General features: G+C 48.7%; 1 protein-coding gene across 2 annotated transcripts in view; it reads left to right on the top strand.

The window, feature by feature from the left end:
- The window catches only part of LOC135054959 (elongation factor 2-like), a 74,776-nt gene extending 67,775 nt beyond the window's left edge, over positions 1–7,001 (top strand). For both annotated transcript variants that reach the window (XM_063958475.1, XM_063958466.1), the window contains one exon: positions 6,672–7,001. In XM_063958475.1, the coding sequence (XP_063814545.1) occupies positions 6,672–6,797 (126 nt within the window). In that variant the 3' untranslated portion in view covers positions 6,798–7,001. The remainder of the gene's footprint in view (positions 1–6,671) is intronic.
- Positions 7,002–19,862: the final 12,861 nt, after the last annotated feature.

Here is a 19,862-nt window from a genome sequence, read left to right as displayed (position 1 = left end):
ACAGAGTTAGTATGGAGCCAGCACACAGCGACCATACCGCTAATGCCAAGCTTAGCCGGGTCATAGACTAAGTACCCAGATTGGGGACTTAGTACACTAATAATCGGTACCCCCCTGCTATGACCCCCTGGTACAGCTGAGGTAATCTGGAGTCTCTCCGAAGGAGCTGCGCATCCCTGTCAGTCAGCGTCTGTGTCCACGGCAGAGGGAAAATGGCGCTGGTGAGCTGCTGGATCCACTCATAGCGAAGCCCCGCTCCTTCAATTGTGCGCGGTCTTCCCGCTCTTTTTTATACTGGCTGAGGTAATTTTGTGCCTAAAATGGAGTCAGCACCCTTTTAAGTCTGTAATGCCAGTCTGGGTACTGTGTACACATATAGTGTACTGAGACTCAGTTCGCCCCATGTAGAAACTGCGTCTCCGTACCCTCATGCGGCCATAATGGTCGGCGACCTGCTAGCCGGGACGCCGGCTTAGTACTCACCATTCTTCTTTCTTCTGGCTCTGTTAGGGGTGTCGGCGTGCTGCAGGAATGTACGCTCGCCGTGGTGGGGCTTGCGAATAGTTCCCTCAGGAGCTAGTGTCCTGTCAGCGGGGAACGGGGCCATTAACCCTTCAAGAGGCTGCCCCCCCCCCCCCCCCCCATGGTACTAAATGGATTCCCAGTATCCCCAATGATGTAAGAGAAATCTTGAATGCCATATTGCTACTTGTTTGTGGCAAGGAGGTGGCCACCGGGCGGGTATAGGAAAGGAAAAGTGAGGCTTGGCAACGAAAATAGGATTTTGGTACTTACCAGGTAAATCCTTTTCTTTGAATCCACAGGGGGCACTGGAGTACTCTTGGGATATGGACAGCCTCCGCAGGAACAGGGCACTGAATATTCAAATTCAGTAACACTCCTTCCCTCCATACTCCCAGAGTACCTCAGTGTTTTTTACTGAGCCGAGCAGGAGCGATACAGAGGTTGACAATGGAGAATTACCTATAACATAACGGACAACCATAAAGTTGACACATAACGTAACGGACAACGAAACAGTTGACACCATAACCGATAGAACTAGAAAATTTTAACCAGTCGGTGAAAATGTGTTACCATAAGATCCCCTGAGCTTACTACAAACCAGGTAAAACTGCTCTAGGTGGGCGTCCAGTGCCCTCTATGGATTCAAAGAAAAGGATTTACCTGGTAAGTACCAAAATCCTATTTTCTTTTTCATCCACTAGGGGTCACTGGAGTACTCTTGGGACGTACCAAAGCTTTCCCCGTGGGCGGGAGAGCTGTTTGACACCTGTAACACCAGGCGGCCAAAGCTAGATGCTGATGCCGCAAAAGGTATCAAACTTGTAAAAGCGCACAAACGTGTGCACGGAAGACCATGTAGCCGCACGGCAAAACTGCGTCGTAGGAGCTCCACGACCAGCTGCCCATGAAGTTCCCACAGAACGCGTGGAATGAGCTGTTAATGATATATGCGGCTGTAACCTAGCATTAAGGAACACCTGACGTATAGTCAGTGTTATCCATCTGGATAAGGTCTGCTTAGAAGCTGGCCAACCCATCTTGGCAGCAGCATAGAGAACAAACAACGTATCAGGCTGTAGACGTTCGGGATACATAAACGCGTAATGCGCGTACCACATCCAGAGTTCCAGAATGTGCTGTTAACACAGGAACTACTATTGGTTGATTGATGTGAAAAGATGACACTACCTGTGGTAAGAAAGCGGGATTCGTCCGAAGTTCCGCTCCGTCATCATGAAACACCAAATACGGTGGCTTGCATGACAAGGAACCTAAATCTGAAACACGCCTTGCCGAAGCTAAGGCTAGAAGAAAAATTGTTTTCCAAGTGAGAAACTTTATATCCACTTGCTGGAAGGGTTCAAAAATATGAAGACTGTAAGAAATCTAAAACCAGATTCAAGTCCCATGGCGCTGTAGGTGGAATGAATGGAGGCTGTACTCTGAGGACACCTTGTAGAAAAGAGTGTACCGACGGCAAAAGAGCCAATCGTCTTTGAAAATAAATTGACAACGCAGATACCTGCACCGTCAGTGTAGATAAATGCTGTCCTCCATCTAACCCCGTCCGTAGAAATAACAAAAGATGGGATAACTTGAAAGATGATGTCGGAAACTTCCGAGCTTCACACCAACCTATATAGGCACGCCAAATTCTGTAATAATGAGCTGCCGTAACCGGCTTCCTAGCTCGTAACATGGTTGGTATAACCGATACTGTAATGCCCTCTCTTCTTAAGAGGGCGGTCTCAACAGCCACCCCGTCAAACACAGCCGCGCTAAATCGGGGTAAAAGAACGGACCCTGTTGGAACAGGTCTGGACGTAGTAGGAGCAGCCAAGAATAGACCGCGGAGATCCGAGAACCAAGCTCTCCGAGACCAATGAGGCACCACCAGTATGACTGTGACGGACTCTCTTTTGATCCGTTTTAGCAACCGAGAGAGCAGCGGAAACGGTGGAACCAGATACACGAGGCTGCACGGCCACGCATTGTGAGAGCATCCACCGCCACAGCCCTTGGATCTCTCGTTCTGGACACATACTGGGGCGTTTGGTAATTGTGGCGAGATGCCATCAGGTCCACCCGAGGGTAACCCCACCTGTGGACCAACATTTGAAACACCACAGGATTTAATGCCCAGTCTCCTGGATGAAAATCCCGACGGGTGAGATAATCCGCCTCCCAGTTGTCCACTCCCGGAATGAACCCTGCCGACAATATCACCTGGTGGTATTCTGGCCAATTGAGGATTCGAGCTACTTCCCGCATTGCCATGCGGCTTCTCGTTCCTCCTTGGTAGTTGATGTATGCGACTGCCGTCGCGTTGTCTGACTGCACTTGGACAGTCTGAGAGGGAAGCATGTGTACTCGTAGTGCATTGTAAATTGCGCAGAGTTCCAGGACCGTTATAGACAGCAATCTGTCGTGATCCGCCCAGAGACCCTGTCGTTGAACCACAGCTCCCCAACCTCTGAGACTCACGTTCGCCGTTAGAATTATTCAATTCCAGCCGCCGCCTGCGGTTAAATTGTGTACCTTGAGCCCCAGAGTAGAGACACCCTCGCCCTTGGCGACAACCTCACCCTGTGGGGAATCTGCAGATGCGAGGCCGACCACTGTGCGAGCACATGCTGTTGAAATGGACGCGAGTGAAATCTTCCGAACTGAAGCGCTTCGAAAGCCACCACCATTGTTCCTAATAGGCGAATACACAAATGTACCGAAAGTGTGCGTGGCTTGAGCACTAATTGTACCAGATGTGAACAATCTGTACTTTCTGATGTAGTAGGTAAAGTCTTGATTTACCGTATCGATAATCATACCTAGGAATTGAAGTCGTTGAGACGGAATTAGATGCGATTTCTTGAAGTTGACACTCCAACCGTGGTGTACGTTAGCAGCGCAAGTTGGAGGAGCATCTGTGGAGACAGAGCTTTTATGAGCAGATCGTCTAAGTACGGAACGATTGTCACTGCCAGGGATCTGAGATGGGCTATCAGCACAGACATCACTTTGGTGAATACCCGAGGCGCTGACGAGAGGCCAAACGGTAGAGCCTGCTAATGGTTGAGGCGTATTGAAAAACGCAAGAACCTCTGATGAGGTGACCAAACCGGAATGTGTAAGTACGCATCCTGGAGATCAAGCGCAATCATGCAATCTTGTGGCTACAAATCTGCAATTACTGACCGCAGAAATTCCATCTTCAATCAGTGGTAAGTGACTTACTGATTGAGACTGTGACGGAGCCCTCCGGCTTCGGTACCCCAAACAGACGGGAATAATAACCCTGACCTTGTTGGTGTACCAGGGCTGGAATTAAAAACTGCTGAATCCAGCAGAGACTGAATGGCAATCTGCCAAAACGCCTTCTTGTCGTCCGACAGAGGCAGGCCTGTTTTGAAAAAGCGCAGTGGCGGGAGACAGCTTTCTTTTAACACTAAATTGCGGATACATCCATCAGTGGATGTCCGGAATCCCGGCAAATGTAACGTCTGACGGCGCGCTCCCACAATTGGAAATCCGAGATGGCCTGGGAGCCCGCAAGCCACTGGCTTGGTGGTGACTTTAGCTGTTTCTCTACCACAGCCTTGAAAGGACTGAAGTCTAAAGGCTTTGAACGCCAGACCAGAGTCGTGGCTGTTTCTCTACCACAGCCTTGAAAGGACTGAAGTCTAAAGGCTTTGAACGCCGGACCAGAGTATTACCGTCTTGGTACCGGTGGAGGCAATAGCAGGTAACTAGACTCTCCCCCTCCCCCCCCCCCTTGGCCTGAGAAATGCATTTGTCCCATTTAGGACCAAACAACTTCTGTGCCACCGGTCTTTTGACCTCCGACTCCGCTTGCCAAGAACGCAGCTAGAGTACTTGTCGTGCTGTAACGAACGACGATGAAAAGCGAGAAGCGAGCTAACAGCCGGCAGCCGAAGCTGTACATAGATACTCAGCAGCTTCTCAGATTTGATTAACGATAAGTATAACGTGATCGTCATTGTTCCCATACAAAGAGCGCCTTAGTGACCCAAATCTATCTTACGTCTGAAGGGTCTTTATAAGGTCTGACACAGACGAATCCACCAATGGCGGATTCTCCAATGTAGATGTCACTGTGTGGAAACGGGTAAGTAGAAGGTAGAGAACCGGTTATTCGGTTAGTTTGCGTTTCTACCAACATCTTATTAAGATATCCTAAATAAGAACCCCATTGGAGATCTGTCGTTTAGTAAATACGACTGATTATATGTTAGAGGCTCCTTAGTCTCTTAACTTCAGAGACTGACGCACTGGTCATTATCAATGTGTCAAAACTGCACTATCTGACTGCTGGTCTAATGTGCCCTCCTCACCCTTATTTAGCGCCGTGAGGTTTGGCATAGAATTGTCAGACTGCAACATAGCAGAAACGGTTAAATTATAAGACCAATTAAATTAATACCTGTTACCCAAAGTGAAGTTGGACCTTTGCAACGGCTGAGACTCCTCCGTTAGATTTGGCGGTCTCATCCGAGACTCCGATCTTGCCGCTCGTGTCGAGCGGCGGCCACGTAACAGAGGAATGACACCGGGTTCCGGAGTGGAAACCTACAAAACATACTGAACATGTGGTAGATTCATGTACAGACATTGCAGTGAAACTTCATTTTAGTCTTTGCTGGTGCCGTACTCATAATGCAGACAGACAACACAATAAACAAAGACAGACACTTCCACGACTCAGTAAAATCGTTACTAAGGTGTGTAATATATATATATATATATATATATATATATATATATATATGGCCGCAGTGCAGTGCACGTGGCCAGTACTATATGAAACCTGATAGGAAATTCCCCCTTACACCCCTGCGCCTCCGGTGGAGTAGAGATGTAGTACAGGAACGGTCTGGAATCAGAGGAAAACACAGGAACATGTTAACAAAGGCCCACATTCCATGCTTACAGTTAGAATCACAGGGCATGTTACAATACATGACTCTATAACCTGTACCTGACATTGCCTTTAATATAGGCTTAACAGCCTATTAATATAACCCATGCCGCATATTACAACCCATGCAGCATAATATACCCCATGCAGCATAATATTATGCAATATGGCAGGCAGCCATGCAGCCCATGTTTTCCTTGCAGCTGCGCTGCCTGTGTGCAGACCTCCCCCCCTCCCCCTGTGCTCCGTGTAGCGCTGTGTGTAGCCGGACCTGTCCGGAGCGGCCGGGAGTAGCGGCGGGTGCGGGCGGTGGTTACAACACGGACCCCACACAGTGGGGCGGCAGCGTGCGCTGACCGCCCCGTCCCCCCAGCATACCTTGTCTCCTGTAGGGAGGGCTGCGACGGGGCTTCTATCTGTAAGCTCCGTCCAGCTCTCGCAGGTCAGTGAGTGAGCTGCGTGTGGCTGTGAGGGTGCTCTTTGTGAGGACCGACACGCCATGCGCTGCTCCGTGCAGCGGCACCATCCCGGACCCATGTTTTTAGTAGAAACTGGGAAGGGATGTGTCTTAAGTTGTAAAAATAAAAATAAAAAATTCACTAAGTGTGGGAGCCCCCCAACACCAGCCCTGTTGCTCCGACGAGCACAGAAAAAACACTGAGGTACTCTGGGAGTATGGAGGGGAGGAGTGTTACTGAATTTGAATATTCAGTGCCCTGTTCCTGCGGAGGCCGTCCATATCCCAAGAGTACTCCAGTGACCCCTAGTGGATGAAAAAGAAATACTAGAGCACGCAGGAGACGTGTCAGTGACTTCACAGGGTGACTGCGTCTTAAGTTCCCAAATGTAGAAGTGTACTGACTGGCCTCATCAGGTTTATTAGCAAAACAAAAAAGCACAGTAATAGGCAAAATCATGTGCACTGCAGGTGGGGCAGATGTAACATGTGCCGAGAGAGTTAGATTTGGGTGGGGTGAGTTCAAACTGAAATTTAATTTGCATTGTAAAAATAAAGCAGCCAGTATTTACCCTGCACAGAAAAAATATAACCCACCCAAATCTAATCTCTGCACATGTTACATCTGCCCCACCTGCAGTGCAGCATGGTTTTGCCCAATTGCTAACAACTCTGAATACCCGCCAGAACCAGTATTATGCTGCCTGATTGTCTTATCCGATTCTATTCTCACGGTCTCTCCCCCTTTGACAGGTTTCACTGCTGATCTCAGGTCTAACACCGGGGGGCAGGCTTTCCCACAGTGTGTGTTTGACCACTGGCAGATCCTACCTGGTGACCCAACGGAAGCCACAACCCGCCCGGCCCAGGTGGTCGTAGAAACCCGGAAACGTAAAGGCCTCAAGGAAGGAATCCCGCTCCTGGATAACTTCTTGGATAAATTGTAACCAGCGCCATCCACTAGGTCTCACGTATCATTACACAGCACTGGGGGCGTTTCTCTCGGCTGATCTGACGCCTCACGCTAACTTTACCCAGGAGAAAAAAAAAAAGTAAAATAAATAAATAAAATATATAAAATGATTCCTGTGTAGTTAATTGTGACATTCACCTAGTTGCCTTTCAGAGCTGTGTCATTCAACATCCCTTGTTTTTTGGATCCTTGTATAGAATTAGAGGCACTTCCTGTTGGGTAAAGGGAAACGGCTACTTTCATGCTGACCGTGTTTTAAACACATTTCTTTATATTAAACTGCCCTTTTCCCCTGTGCTCGGGATAGTATTATTCTGGGCGCTGCTACATAGGAGATGGTCCATTAGATGGTCAGCGCATGTGCTACAGATGTATACTCACAGACCTATCCTCAATACACCATAAGGTGTGTAATGCCCGGCACAAGGGGTGTGGCGTCTTTTGCTTTAAATTGTGTCTTATTCGCATTGCAGATGCAGCCAGACATCACTCACCGTGTACCAGAGACGATGAGCTGCAACTCTTACCACACAGGAATTCGTTTAAACACATACAAAGTTGCAGATAAATCACAGCGGAACTTAGTGGAAGGAAAAGCTGCAGCATCGTAGCGCTTTGTACACATATACAGACTTGGGCACACATCAGATTGATCAGTGCAACTTAGTAGTTTTTTTCAATGCAGTTGGTTTATTTAAGCGAATAAGACGCATATTTTGAGCGAGACACCTGGCGCAGAAACAGGCGTTTTGGTGTGACTGAATGCACATGTATGAGCATACGTCTGTACATAGTTGTCTGTATGTTGGGAACATAGGCCAGTAGGTGCCACTGACATATGACCAGATCAATCAGTGCCACTGACTTTTTTTCTTTTTCATCCACTAGGAGTCACTGGAGTACTCTTGGGATATGGACGATGCTTTAGCAGGGACAGACACATTTAAATATTTAAATGTTAAACAACTGAGACATCTTGGGAGTATGGAGGTGAGGGAGGGTTTATGTGTCTTCGAGACGGGAAGACACGTTCCTGAGTCTGTCAGGACTTTTGTTTTCATTTTGATTTTTTTACTTTTTCTTCCACAGTCCCTTCCCAGCTTACTAAGAAGCGTGGGTCCGGGACTGTGTGTGCTGCTGTAGCAGCAAGGCTTGTCGGCGCTTATGAGAGAAGCACCGCCATAGACCTTATCAGCAAATGCTGACTCAGCCATGGCTGCGGGAGCAGGACGGAGCTTACAGAGAAACCCCGTCATTGCCTCCAGATCCCGGCAGGTGCGGTGAGTAACATGAGGCCGGTCAGCTCACGCTGCCGCCGCTCCATGTGTGTGTGTAGTTACTATGGGGGGATTACAGGCGCTGCACACAACAACTCTCCCCTCCAACGCTGCTGTGGATATGCAGGGAGCCCCTGCACACTCTCCCTATATGCTATTATAACATGGATGCGGTAGCCAGCTCCCGGCGGCCACCGCTCCACTATGCCACGAAGCTAACTTCAACACGCGGCGGTCAGACCCTGCTGCCGCCGCTCCACTAAGCACAACACGCGGCGGTCAGACCCTGCTGCCGCTGTTCCGGAGCTTCAGGGCTCACTGGGGATACACGCGATGGACAGCTCCCGCTGCTAGATGATTGGACCCGTGTTATTGGGGGGGAGGGGAGTCAGCTCCGGGTGTGATTAGAAAGTACACAGCGGACAGTTTTCACTGCCGCCGCTGTGCACCGTCACTGCTCCCCAGCGCTCATTTGTCGGGCCGCCCGCTACCTCTATTGACGGCCGCCATCACTCAAACCCGGCTCTCATCTGCGACTCTCCTGCGGCGGTCAGCTCCCGCTGTCGCCGCTCACACTGGCAGATCACTACTGTCTGCAGCCGCTTACTGGAGGATGTGTGGGAGGATTTTCTTACTGTGCAGCAAATATGTCCGTCCGTCCCCCCACTCGGTAATACCGTCTCAGCAGCCACAACGCACAGTCTAGAACTGTCTATGTATAGTTAATTCGTCATCTGTTGTCTCATAGTTATCGGTTTACAATGAGGTTGTAATAAATCCAGATAGACGCTTTTCTGTGCAAAGCCATTTGTTTTACTAACCTTTCCCAAACTGACTGCGACATTTCGTCACCAGTGACCTCTCTTTAGTTATAAAAGTTAACTATTCCAATCCCAGCGCTAACAATGCATTATGACCTTTTGCAGCGTCAGCTAAGCGCCCTGCTAAAGGCCATTTATACTGCAGCGGAAGTGTTGTTTACACTTGCTTTAGTTGGGGTTTGGGTTAACATGCCTGTAGTTGTATAGACCACACAGCTCAAGTTAGGCTCACAACAGGGCCGTTCTTCAGACCACTTTTACTTCTAAACGATGACATTTGTGAATCGCCTGAGTCTTTGGCCTACGGTATCTATAGTTGTTGGCCAAGTAAGTACTCGTTATTTTTGACACCAAGGCTTAATCGAAAAATAGTACCGTTGCCTTATGTTGGCGATATGTTATTAGGCCTTCTTAGGACAAATTAGGTTCTCAGGCTACTGGCAGAAAGTGTTTTCCTACAGTTGCACGGGCAAGTTCCTAAAAGGAAATACGCTGGTCCAGCGTTAACATTTTTGACAATTCAACTGTACACTGTAGACGTGGTGGAGGACGTGTTTTTCACACTAACTGTCGTCAAAACACAAAGCCAGCTAACAAGCCAGTGGCATGGCGGCTTTCCAGCCTACAGTATCTCTGATCTTCTATTGTGAGAGCATGTATTCAGACGTTCCATTTGACGTTGTTGCAGACATGCACAGAATGGGATTCCGCAATTTTGTATTCAAAGACTACACAATACAGTGTCGTAGATTGCTATTCAGTCTCTCGTACACTCAGCATTGTTAATTCATCCGGTACACAAGTTCAGGTATTTTATACCAATCTTTGAGTAGTGCCTATGCCGGACGGCTCCGTCACACCGATATGGAACTTAACAAGGCTCAATCACGATATACTTTCTACAGATTCGAGATGGAATCGCTGCAGTCAGACTGTGGGTTTTAACCACAGGAATTCAGAATTTCACTACATTTCAAGACTGCATTCTTACACGCACAGGTTGTACTTTTGGGTTGCAGTAAAACAACACCATTATCACTCAGGCACTGCCACTTAGTCTCTCATCTGTGCCTCCGGTATCACAGAAGTGATGTCTGTGGAAAGGGATGTCTGTGCTAATGGTTCATCTCAGATCCATGGAGGTGATAATAGTTCGTACTCACACAACCTACTCACGACGTTTTCTCAACACATGCTCTTTCAGCATGCCTTACGGCCGTTCAATGTCCTCTTTTAGCAAGATTTTCCCTGTCAGCGGTAAAATCAGAGTAGTCATCATTTGGTACTGCTCTACCCGCGGCCAATCTCTGTGCGCTTGTGCATTCGACTATTAGGAAAGATAGTAGCATCTTCCATGCAATCCAGTCGGAATATTCCTCTCACGGCCTTTTCAGCTTAGTCTGCTCGCACAGTGGTCGGCCTCTCATCTACAGATTCATCAGAAGGGCCATTGGATCCAGGGCCCAGAGTATCGCTACTCGAGTGGCTCCAAATACAAATTTTCACTGCGAGGAAAAGATTCGTAGTCTGGGATTGGATAGTTCTAACGACTGACGCAATTCTCAACTGGGGGTAGCTATAGTCCAACATGGTCCGCTTCAAAGTCTGGGGCCAGACCAGAAAAGATTACGGTCAAGGTCCTGGAACGCAGGCCTGTTTACAAGGTTATGCACAGGCAGTTCACTTCTTACAGTCTCACACTGTTCATGTTCGGTCAAAACAAAGAAGGACTCTAAGTCCCATGGCCACGCAAGACATTTTCTCTATTCCTACATTAAGTTGAGCATCACCAGGTGATGTTATCGGCAGTGTTCATTCCAGGAGTGGACTCCTAGGAAACAGACTAGCGCAGTCGTCCGCATTTTCACCAAATGGAACGGTCTGTACATCTACAAGTGTTCCAGATCTTAGTCCAGGAGTAAGGTTACCCACAACAGGATCTGCTGGCATCTCGCCAAATTCAGCAGACACTCAGTGTCAGTTTCCTTACCACGCATTAGCGCGGCAGTGTTTCACGGAGTGCCCATTGAATCCGCTCTTTTACAAAAACGTAAGGGCATTCCACAGTCGGTTATACCAACCCTATTACATGCTCTTTATCACCGAATTGGGCGAGCTTAGGTTGGTTGGGGTAAAGCTCGGAAGTTTCCGTCATCTTTTTAAATTTATTCCGTCTGGGCTATGTTTACAGATGGGGTTACATGAAGGACTAGGTTTAGCGACACTAAAGGGCAGGTTTCTATTTGGTTGATTTTCTTTCAGCGCCGCTTGGCTCGGTTGGCAACAGTGCATACGTGTCTGCAAGGTGTCCTTACAGTCTGTTCTCCATTTATACCATCTACATGGGACTTCAATCGACTTTTAGTTTTTGTAGTCCTCATTTTTGAACTCTTACAACAAAGGGGCTGTTAAGTTTCTTGATTACGCACCAGTTTCTTCGAGCCTTAATTTGGCAGGGTGTGTTTTAAATTGGGTGCATTGTCATACAAACCACCGTATCTGGTGTTTAAAGATTACAAAGCAGAACTTCAGAAGAATTCTGTTCTTCTACCAGAGGTAGTATCCTCTTTTCATATAAATTTATCAATCGTTGTTCCTGTTTCTCAGGAGGTTCAGGAACTCCAGCTACTGTGAATGTGGTTCGTGTGCTTCACATTTATGTAGCCGGATATCAACAGTACATAAAACAAATACATTGTTTGATCTCTATAATGCACTGAACGTAGGTTGGCCAGCTTCCAGTCGGAGGGTGGCTAGCTGAATTCAGCAGACCATTCGTCAGGCTTACTTTCATACTAGTTTACAACCGCCTCCATTGATCATGGACGGCAGGTGGTAAACATGGTTGTCAGTGCACACGTTGGTGCGCTTTTACAAGTTCATACTTTTACGGCATCAGCATCTCGCTTTGGCCGTCTACTATTACAGGTGACAACCAGCTCTCCCACCCAAGGGGGAAACTTTGGTACGTCCCAAGAGTACTCCAGTGACCCCTAGTGGATGAAAAAAAAAATAAGATTTTTCTTACCGGTAAATCTATTTCTCGTAGTCCGTAGTGGATGCTGGGGACTCCGTAAGGACCATGGGGAATAGACGGGCTCCACAGGAGACATGGGCACTTTAAGAAAGAATTTAGATTCTGGTGTGCTCTGGCTCCTCCCTCTATGTCCCTCCTCCAGACCTCAGTTAGAGAAACTGTGCCCGGAAGAGCTGACAGTACAAGTAGAGGATTTTGGTAATCCAGGGCAAGATTCATACCAGCCACACCAATCTCACCGTATAACTTGAGATAAACATACCCAGTCAACAGTATGAACAACAACAGAGCAACAGGTCAACCCTGATGCAACCATAACATAACCCTTATTTAAGCAATAACTATATACAAGCATTGCAGAAGAAGTCCGCACTTGGGACGGGCGCCCAGCATCCACTACGGACTACGAGAAATAGATTTACCGGTAAGTAAAAATAGGATTTTGGTACTTACCAGGTAAATCCTTTTCTTTGAATCCATAGGGGGCACTGGAGTACTCTTGGGATATGGACGGTTTCCGTAGGAACAAGGCACTGAATATTAAAATTTAGAACTCTCCTCCCCTCCATATCCCAGAGTACCTCAGTGTTTTTTACTGAGCCGAACAGGAGCGAGAGAGGTTGACAATGGAGAATTACATATAACAGAACGAACAACAATAAAGTTGACACATAACGTGACTGACAACTAAACAGTTGGCACAATAACCGATAGAACTTGAAACTTGAACCAGTCGGTGAGAATGTGTTACCATACGATTCCCTGAACTTACCGCAAACTAAGTAAAACTGCTCTGGGTGGGCGTCCAGTGCCCCCTATGGATTCAAAGAAAAGGATTTACCTGGTAAGTACCAAAATCCTATTTTCTTTTTCATCCACTAGGGGTCACTGGAGTACTCTTGGGACGTACCAAAGCTTCCCCCGTGGGCGGGAGAGCAGTTTGGCACCTGTAACACTAGGCGGCCAAAGCTAGATGCTGATGCCGCAAACGTATCAAACTTGTAAAAGCGCACAAACGTGTGCACTGATGACCAGGTAGCCGCACGGCAAAGCTGCGTCGTAGAAGCCCCACGACCAGCTGCCCATGAAGTTCCCACAGAACGTGTGGAATGAGCTGTTACTGATGTAGGCGGCTGTAACCTAGCATGAAGGTAAGCCTGACGTATGGTCAGTTTAATCCATCTGGATAAGGTCTGCTTAGAAGCTGGCCAACCCATCTTGGCAGCATCATACAGAACAAACAACGTATCCGTCTTACGAACTGTAGACGTTCGGGACACATAAACGCGTAATGCGCGTACCACATCCAAGGTTCCAGAATTTCCTGTCAACACAGGAACTACTATTGGTTGATTGATGTGAAAGGATGACACTACCTTTGGTAGGAAAGCGGGGTTCGTCCGAAGTTCCGCTCTGTCATCATGAAACACCAAATACGGTGGCTTGCATGACAAGGCACCCAAATCGGAAACACGCCTTGCCGAAGCCAAGGCTAGTAGGAAAATTGTTTTCCAAGTGAGAAACTTAATATCCACTTGGTGTAAGGGTTCAAAATATGACGACTGTAAGAAATCTAAAACCAGATTCAAGTCCCATGGCACTGTAGGTGGAATGAATGGAGGCTGTACTCTGAGGACACCTTGCAGAAAAGTGTGTACAGACGGCAATAGAGCCAATCGTCTTTGAAAGTAAATTGACAAAGCAGATACCTGCACCTTTAGTGTAGATAAACGCAGTCCTCCATCTAACCCCGTCTGTAGAAATAACAAAAGACGGGATAACTTGAAAGATGATGTCGGAAACTTCCGATCCTCACACCAACCTATATAGGCACGCCAAATTCTGTAATAATGAGCTGCCGTAACTGGCTTCCTAGCACGTAACATGGTTGGTATAACCGATTCTGGAATGCCCTCTCTCCTTAAGAGGGCGGTCTCAACAGCCACCCCGTGAAACGCAGCCGCGCTAAATCGAGGTAAAGGAATGGACCCTGTTGTCACAGGTCCGGACGAAGTGGGAGCGGCCAAGGCTCGTCTGCGAGTAGTCCTCGGAGATCCGAGAACCAAGCTCTCCGAGGCCAATGAGGCGCCACTAGCATGACTGTGACAGACTCTCTTTTGATCCGTTTTAGCAACAGAGGGAGCAGCGGAAACGGTGGAAACAGGTACATGAGGTTGTACGGCCACGCGACGGTGAGAGCATCCACCGCCACTGCCTTTGGATCTCGCGTTCTGGACACATACTGGGGCGTTTGGTGATTGTGGCGAGATGCCATCAGGTCCACTTGAGGGTAACCCCACCTCTGGGCCAACATGTGAAACACTTCTGGATGTAATGCCCATTCTCCTGGATGAAAATACCGACGGCTGAGCCCAGTTGTCCACTCCCGGAATGAACACTGCCGACAACATCACTTGGTGACGCTCGGCCCAATTGAGGATTCGAGCTACTTCTCGCATTGCCATGCGGCTTCTCGTTCCTCCTTGTTTGTTGATGTATGCGACCACAGTCGCATTGTCCGACTGCACCTGGACAGGCTGAGACCGAAGAATGTGCACTGCTTGTCGTAGCGCATTGTAAATTGCCCGGAGTTCCAGGACATTTATAGACAGCAATCTTTCGTGAGCCGCCCAGAGACCCTGGAGCTGACAATTTTGAACTACAGCTCCCCAACCTCTGAGACTCGCGTCCGTCATTAGAATTATTTAATTCCAGGCGCCGAACCGTTTCCCTGCGGTCAGATTGTGTACATTGAGCCACCAGAGTAGAGATACCCTGGCCCGTGGCGACAACCTCACTCTGTGGTGAATCTGCAGATGCGAGCCCGACCACTGTGCGAGCACATCCAGTTGAAAAGGACGTGAGTGAAGTCTCCCGAACTGAAGCGATTCGAAAGCCGCCACCATTGTGCCTAAGAGGCGAATGTACAAATGTACCGAGACTGTGCGTGGCTTGAGCACCAATCGAACCAGATGACGAATGATCTGTACTTTCTGTTCTGGTAGGTAAATTCTTTGATTTACCGTATCGAGAATCATACCTAGGAATTGCAGTCGTTGACACGGAATCAGATCTGATTTCTTGAAGTTGACAATCCAACCGTGCTGAAATAGGACATCGTACGTTAGCAACGCATGTTGGAGGAGCATCTGTTGAGACGGAGCTTTGATGAGCAGATCGTCCAAGTACGGAACTATTATCACTCCCAGGGATCTGAGATGAGCTATCATCACAGACATCACTTTGGTGAATACCCGAGGCGCTGACGAGAGGCCAAACGGTAGAGCCTGAAACTGGTAATGGTTCTGCCGGATTGCAAACCGCAAGAACCTCTGATGAGGTGGCCAAATCGGAATGTGTAAATACGCATCTTTGAGATCCAGCGCAATCATGAATTCCTGTGGCTCTAAACCTGCAATTACCGACCGCAGAGATTCCATCTTGAATCTGTAGTAAGTGACGTACTGATTGAGGCCCTTTAAGTTCAATATTGGCCTGACCGAGCCATCCGGCTTTGGTACCACAAACAGACTGGAATAATAACCCTGCCCCTGTTGGTGTACAGGGACCGGAATCAAAACTGCTGACTCCAGCAGAGACTGAATGGCAAGTTGCAGAACCGCCCGTTTGTCGTCCGACATAGGCAGTCCTGTCTTGAAAAACCGCAGTGGCGGGAGACAGTCGAACTCTATTTTGTAACCTTTGAGCACTAAATTGCGGATCCACCCATCTGTGGACGTCTGGAACCACGCCAAATGGAACGTCTGAAGGCGTGCTCCCACAACTGGAGATCCAAGATGGGCTGGGAGTCCGTCATGCCACTGGCTTGTCGGTGACCTTAGCGTCTTGACGACTGGCGTTGGTTTGTTGGAAACCACGCCCTCGACCTCGTCTACCGGCCGTGGCTGGTCCCCTACCACGGCCTCGAAAGGGCTGAGGCCGAAAGGATTTGAACGCCGGGCCCGAGTATTTCCGCCTAAGCGCCGTTGGAGGCAATGGTAAGAAAACAGACTTACCACCCGTGGCCTCAGCAATCAATTTGTCCAATTCAGGACCAAACAACTTCTCGCCACCGTAAGGTAACGCCTCTATACCTCTTTTGACCTCCGCTTGCCAAGAGCGCAGCCAGAGTGCTCGTCGTGCTGCAACTAGCGACGATGAAAGGCGAGAAGTGAGCTGACAGACGTCAGTAGAAGCTGTACATAGATAATCAGCAGCTTCCCAGATTTGATCAGCGAGAAGTATAAGGTGATCGTCATGTAGGGCAGACTTGAGTTCTGTTATCCATACCATGAGCGCCTTAGTTACCCAAATGCCAACCAACCCAGGTCTAAGCAACACTCCTGCTGCTATATACATGGATTTTAGCATAGCTTCAATTTTACGGTCTGAAGGGTCTTTAAGCGTAGTAGCCGTTGGTACTGGTATGGTTAATTTCTTTTGGTAAATCATAAGACAAACTAAATTTATCCCTACTACCCAAAATGGACTTAGACTGTTGGCAAGGCTGAGACCCCTCCGGTAGTCCTAGCGGTCTCACCCTAGACTCAGATCTTGCCGCTTCCCGCTCCTGTCGAGCGGCGGCCAATTCTGATTGCAATCCAGCCATGACATCTGCTAGCATAGCCCATGGAGGGTCCGGGGATGAAACCGGCTTAGACAGCGGAGCAGAGATTGTATTCGTAGCTGAATCCACAAAACATACTGCGCATGTGGTAGAACCATCCGGTAACACACTGTCACAGACATGGCAGTGCTTTTTTGGTTTTGCCGGTGCCTTACTCATTATGCAGACAGACAATACAACATACAAAGACAGAGAACCTGCACGACTCAGTAAATAGTACTAAGGTGTCTCTCTCTCTCTCTCTCTATATATATATATATATATATATATATTTCTCTGACGTCCTAGTGGATGCTGGGGACTCCGTAAGGACCATGGAATAGACGGGCTCCGCAGGAGACTGGGCACTCTAAAAGAAAGATTAGGTACTATCTGGTGTGCACTGGCTCCTCCCTCTATGCCCCTCCTCCAGACCTCAGTTAGAATCTGTGCCCGGCCAGAGCTGGATGCACCTAGTGGGCTCTCCTGAGCCTGCTAGTAAAGAAAGTAATGTCAGGTTTTTTATTTTCAGTGAGATCTGCTGGCAACAGACTCAGTGCTACGTGGGACCGAGGGGAGAGAAGCAAACGTACCTGTTCACAGCTAGGTTGCGCTTCTTAGGCTACTGGACACCATTAGCTCCAGAGGGTTCGAACACAGGCAAAGGTCCTCGGTCGTCCGTTCCCGGAGCCGCGCCGCCGTCCCCCTCGCAGAGCCAGAAGATCAGAAGTTAGTGATGAAATCGGCGGCTGAAGACTCCTGTCTTCATTAAGGTAGCGCACAGCACCGCAGCTGTGCGCCATTGCTCCCACTGCACACCACACACTCCGGTCACTGTAGGGTGCAGGGCGCTGGGCACCAATAAGAATACCTTTGGCATAAAAAAGACACATAATACAGTCTGTGGCTGTATATGTGTAAAACCCCCGACATTTTTTAGTCAGAAACAGCGGGACAGAAGCCCGCCGCTGAGGGGGCGTGGCCTTCTTCCTCAGCACACCAGCGCCATTTCTCTTCACAGCTCCGCTGGAAGGACGCTCCCCAGGCTCTCCCCTGCAGTCTCCTGGCACTAAGAGGGTAAAAAGAGAGGGGGGGGCACATAAATTTAGGCAAAAGGTGTATTGATACAGCAGCTATTGGGAAAAATTTACTTCTGGTAGTGTGTATCCCTGTGTATATAGCGCTGTGGTGTGTGCTGGCATACTCTTTCTCTGTCTCCCCATAGACCTTGTGGGGTCCTGTCCTCAGTCAGAGCATTCCCTGTGTGTGTGCTGTGTGTCGGTACGGCTGTGTCGACATGTTTGATGAGGAGGGTTACGTGGAGGCGGAGCAAGTGCAGATAAATGTGGTGTCGCCCCCGTCGGTGCCGACACCTGATTGGATGGTTATGTGGAAGGTCTTAAACAACCCGGGCCTGCCCAGGCGCCTCAGAGGCCGTCAGCGTCTCAAAAACGCCCACTATCTCAGTTGGTTGACACAGATGTCGACACGGAGTCCGACTCTAGCGTCGACGAGGATGAGGCACTATTACAGGCCAAAATGACTAAGGCCATCCGATACATGATTATTGCAATTAAAAATGTATTACACATTTCAGAGGCTGACCCTGTCCCTGACAAGAGGGTAAATATGTTTGGGGAGAAAAAGCAGCCAGTGACTTTTCCCCCGTCACATGAATTAAATGAGTTATGTGAATGAGCGTGGTCTTCCCCTGATAAGAAAGTGGTGATTCCCAAGAGAATACTAATGGCGTACCCTTTCCCGCCAACGGATAGGTTACGCTGGGAATCCTCCCCTAGGGTTGACAAGGCCCTGACGCGCTTATCTAAAAGAGTGGCCCTGCCGTCTCAGGATACGGCCGCCCTAAAGGAACCTGCGGATAGGAAGCAGGAAGGTATCTTGAAGTCTGTGTATACACACTCTGGTACTCTACTGAGACCGGCTATTGCTTCAGCTTGGATGTGCAGTGCTGTTGCAGCATGGACAGATACTCTGTCAGAGGGGTTGGATACCCTGGACAGGGATACCATATTAAAGATGTCGTCTTATATATGCGGGATGCCCAGAGGGACATTTGCCTGCTGGGCTTTCGAATAAATGCAATGTCCATTTCTGCCAGGAGGTTCTTATGGACTCGGCAATGGACAGGGGATGCCGACTCTAAAAAACACATGGAGGTTTTGCCTTATAAGGGTGAGGAATTGTTTGGGGACGGTCTCTTGAACCTCGTATCCACAGCGACAGCTGGAAAGTCGACTTTCTTGCCACAGGTTTCCTCACAGCCTAAGAAAGCACCGTATTACCAAATGCAGTCCTTTCGTTCTCAAAAAAAGCAAGAGAGTCAGAGGTGCATCCTTTCTTGCCAGAGGCAGGGGTAGAGGAAAGAAGCTGCACCATGCAGCCAGTTCTCAGGAACAAAAGTCCTCCCCTGCTTCCACTAAGTCCACCGCATGACGCTGGGGCTCCACAGGCGGAGCCAGGAGCGGTGAGGGCGCGTCTCCGAATTTTCTGCAACCAGTGGGTTCGCTCACAAGTGGATCCTTGCGCTATACAAATTGTATCTCAGGGATACAAGCTGGAATTCGAAGTGACGCCCCCTCACCGTTGCCTAAAATCCGCCTTGCCAGCTTCTCCCACGGGGAGGGAGATAGTCCTGACGGCTATTCACAAGCTGTACCTCCAGCAAGTGATAATAATGGTACCCCCCCCTTCAGCAGGGAAGGGGTTACTATTCCACACTGTTTGTGGTACCGAAACCGGACGGTTCGGTAAGACCCATTCTAAATTTAAAATCGTTGAACATTTACATGAAAAAGTTCAAGTTCAAAATGGAATCGCTCAGAGCGGTCATTGCCAGCCTGGAAGAGGGGGATTTTATGGTATCTCTGGACATCAAGGATGCGTACTTGCATGTCCCCATTTATCCGCCTCACCAGGAGTACCTCAGGTTTGTGGTACAGGACTGTCATTACCAATTCCAGACGTTGCCGTTTGGTCTATCCACGGCACCGAGAGTCTTTACCAAGGTAATGGCGGAGATGATGGTACCTCTCCGGAAGCAAGGAGTTACAGTTATACCGTACTTGGACGATCTCCTCATAAAGGCGAGGTCCAGAGAGCAGTTGTTGGTCAGCGTAGCGCACTCTCAGGAAGTGTTGCTACGGCACGGCTGGATTCTGAATATTCCAAAGTCGCAGCTGATTCCTACGACGCGTCTGCCCTTCCTGGGC

This window comes from Pseudophryne corroboree, chromosome 1 (assembly GCF_028390025.1).
Source record: "Pseudophryne corroboree isolate aPseCor3 chromosome 1, aPseCor3.hap2, whole genome shotgun sequence".
Lineage (NCBI taxonomy): Eukaryota > Metazoa > Chordata > Amphibia > Anura > Myobatrachidae > Pseudophryne > Pseudophryne corroboree.
This window is presented reverse-complemented; position numbering and strand designations above follow the sequence as displayed.